General features: G+C 44.8%; 1 protein-coding gene across 1 annotated transcript in view; it reads right to left on the reverse strand.

Annotated features, from left to right (window-relative positions):
* Positions 1-2,534: 2,534 nt before the first annotated feature.
* LOC135209321 (PC4 and SFRS1-interacting protein-like) overlaps positions 2,535-3,545 on the reverse strand; it is a 26,737-nt gene continuing 25,726 nt past the window's right edge. Inside the window, exon 3 of the mRNA XM_064242025.1 lies at positions 2,535-3,539. Coding sequence (XP_064098095.1) covers positions 2,535-3,539 — 1,005 coding nt within the window. The remainder of the gene's footprint in view (positions 3,540-3,545) is intronic.

Below are 3,545 nucleotides of genomic sequence, written 5' to 3' on the forward strand. Positions count from 1 at the left end.
CTCCATTAAGGAACATAGCATACTAGAAGCGGACCATCTGCTTCCCTATGCAAGCCATGTTTCTAGATGATCTAGAAATCCGACCAGTTGTTCACATAACAGAGTTTTTCTACAAGCAGAATTTCCATTAAGGGACATAGCATACTAGAAGCGGTGTACTGCTTCCCTCTGCGAACCGTGTTTCTAGATGATCTAGAAATCCGACCAGGTCTTCGCATAACAGAGTTTTTCTACAAGTAGAATCTCCATTAAGGAACATAGCATACTAGAAGCGGTCCATCTGCTTCCCTATGCAAGCCATGTTTCTAGATGATCTAGAAATCCGACCAGTTGTTCACATAACAGAGTTTTTCTACAAGTAGAATTTCCATTAAAGGACATAGCATACTAGAAGCCGTGTACTGCTTCCCTCTGCGAGCCGTGTTTCTAGATGATCTATAAATCCGACCAGTTGTTCGCATAACAGATGTTTTCTACAAATAGAATCTCCATTAAGGAACATAGCATACTAGAAGCGGTCCATCTGCTTCCCCCTGCATGCCGTGTTTCTAGATGGTCTAGAAATCCGACCAGATGTTCACATAACAGAGGTATTCTTCAAGTAGAATCTCCATTAAGGAACATAGCTTACTAGAAGCAGTGGACTGCTTCCCTCTGCGAACCGTGTTTCTAGGTGATATAGAAATCCAACCAGTTGTTCGCATAACAGAGTTTTTCTACAAGTAGAACCTCCACTAAGGAACATAGCATACTAGAAGCGGTGGAGTGCTTCCCTCTGCGAGCCGTGCCGTGTTTCTAGATGATCTAGAAATCCGACCAGTTGTTCGCACAACAGAGGTATTCTTCATGTAGAGTCGCCATTAAGGAACATAGCATACTAGACGTAGTAGACTGCTTCCTTCTGCGAGCCGTGTCTCTAGATGATCTAGAAATCCGACAAGTTGTTTGCATAACAGAGTTTTTCTACAAGTAGAATCTCCATTAAGGAACATAGCATACTAGAAGCGGTCCATCTGCTTCCCTCTTCAAGCCGTGTTTCTAGATGATCTAGAAATCCGACCAGTTGTTCGCATAACAGTGTTTTTCTACAAGTAGAATCTCCATTAAGGAACATAGCATACAAGAAGCAGTAGACTGCTTCCCTCTGCGAGCCGTATTTCTAGATGATCTAGAAATCCGACCAGTTGTTCGCATAACAGATGTTTTCTACAAGTAGAATCTCCATTAGGGAACATAGCATACTAGAAGCGGTGGACTGCTTCCCTCTGCGAACCGTGTTTCTAGGTGATATAGAAATCCAACCAGTTGTTCGCATAACAGAGTTTTTCTACAAGTAGAACCTCCACTAAGGAACATAGCATACTAGAAGCGGTGGACTGCTTCCCTCTGCGAGCCGTGTTTCTAGAAGATCTAGAAATCCGACCAGTTGTTCGCATAACAGAGTTTTTCTACAATTAGAAAATCCATTAAGGAACATAGCATACTAGAAGCAGTGGACTGCTTCCCTCTGCGAGCCGTGTTTCTAGATGATCTAGAAATCTGACCATTTGTTCACATAACAGAGGTATTCTTTAAGTAGAATCTCCATTAAGGAACATAGCATACTAGAAGCAGTGGACTGCTTCCCTCTGCGAGCCGTGTTTCTGATGATCTAGAAAATCCGCCCAGTTGTTTTCGCATAACAGATGTTTTCTACAAGTAGAATCTCCATTAGGAAAAAACATAGCTACTAGAAGCGGTGGACTGCTTCCCTCTGCGAACCGTGTTTCTAGGTGATATAGAAATCCAACCAGTTGTTTCGCAAAAACAGAGTTTTTCTACAAAGTAGAACCTCCCACTAAGGAACATAGCATACTAGAAGCGGTGGACTGCTTCCCTCTGCGAGCCGTGTTTCTAGAAGATCTAGAAATCCGACCAGTTGTTCGCATAACAGAGTTTTTCTACAATTAGAAAATCCATTAAGGAACATAGCATACTAGAAGCAGTGGACTGCTTCCCTCTGCGAGCCGTGTTTCTAGATGATCTAGAAATCTGACCATTTGTTCACATAACAGGAGGTATTCTTTTAAGGTAGAAATCTCACCATTAAGGGAACATAGCATACTAGAAGCAGTGGACTGCTTCACCCTCTGCGAGCCGTGTTTCTAGATGATCTAGAAATCCGACCCAAGTTGTTAGCCATAAAACAGATGTTTTTCTACAAGTAGAAATCTCCATTAGGGAACATAGCCATACTAGCAAGCGGTGGACTGCTTCCCTCTGCGAGCCGTGGTTTCTAGGTGATATAGAAATCCAAACCAGTTGTTCGCCATAAACAAGAGTTTTTTCTAACAGAGACTTTCCATAAGGAACATAGCATACTAGAAGCGGTGGACTGCTTCCCTCTGCGAGCCGTGTTTCTAGATGATCTAGAAATCTGACTAGTTGTTCGCATAACAGAGACTTTCTACATGCAGAATCTCCATAGAGGAACAGAGCAATACCAGAAGGTGTCTAGGGGCTTTTTTAGACTGTCTTGGCTATCCCTGTGGTTTCTATTGTAGGTCGGGCATCTTTCTTGCTGCCTCTAACAGTTTCACTAACTTGGGGACGGTTGGGCGAAGTTTTGGGTTTTCGTTCTTCGCCATGTTTATAATTTCCTCATAGTGCTGTGGGATGTGATCGTTGAAGGCATAGGATCGTATCCTCAATAAGACATACCCACTAGGAATAACACCCCGTCCCCCAGAAGGGCTGCGCCGGCCGCACCCTTCCGTGTACTCATGCGGGTAGATGGAATCTGAAAAATTCGGATATAGCTCTATTACCTTTCTCCTTTCCACAGCTATTCCGAAGTCGATTATCCTGGGCTTTACCTGTTTCTTGCCCTTGCCTTCTGTGACGTGGACCATGACGTTATCCGTCTTCAAATCCACATGGACGTAACCTGCCAAGTGGATCTTGTGCAGTTCCCTCGCAATGTCTGGAAGGATTCCCAAAGCAAGGGAAGGAGAGTTCTTCGAGTCGTTTATAAACGAGAGGAACTCTTCCCCCGGGCAATACTCCATGAGTATAGCTGCTGGTTTGCTACAGGTGCCAAACAGCAGAGGAGCACCTCCTTTGCCATTGAGGGCCTGAAGAACCTTCGCTTCCTTTCTGAAAGCCGCTTTCACACTCCACAGGCGTGAATTGGCCACCTTTAGGACGGTTACCTCTCCCTTGTGGACGACCTTGTAAGCGGTTCCGTAGGTCCCCGCCCCCAGCTCCTTTCCTTCCTTGAGGAGCTCGGCAACCTCTGCCTCACTCATTGTTATGGCTTCTGTCTTCCGCGTGTCCTTCTCCTGATTTTGGGGCCCTTTTGCACCTTTCTTCGTTCTCTTCTCAGATTGCTTCTTCTGAGGGTCCTCTTTCTTCTTATTCTTCTCGGCCTGGTTCTTTGGAGCCTCCATTTTCTTCTGCTTCTTCTGTTTTTTTTCAGCCTGCTTCTTCTGAGGCTCTTCTTTCCCTTTCCTTTTCCCCAGCTTCTTCTGTTGAGGTTCGTTGGGGGAAATGTCCGTTCGCTCTCC

This window comes from Macrobrachium nipponense, chromosome 37 (assembly GCF_015104395.2).
Source record: "Macrobrachium nipponense isolate FS-2020 chromosome 37, ASM1510439v2, whole genome shotgun sequence".
NCBI classification, from domain to species: domain Eukaryota; kingdom Metazoa; phylum Arthropoda; class Malacostraca; order Decapoda; family Palaemonidae; genus Macrobrachium; species Macrobrachium nipponense.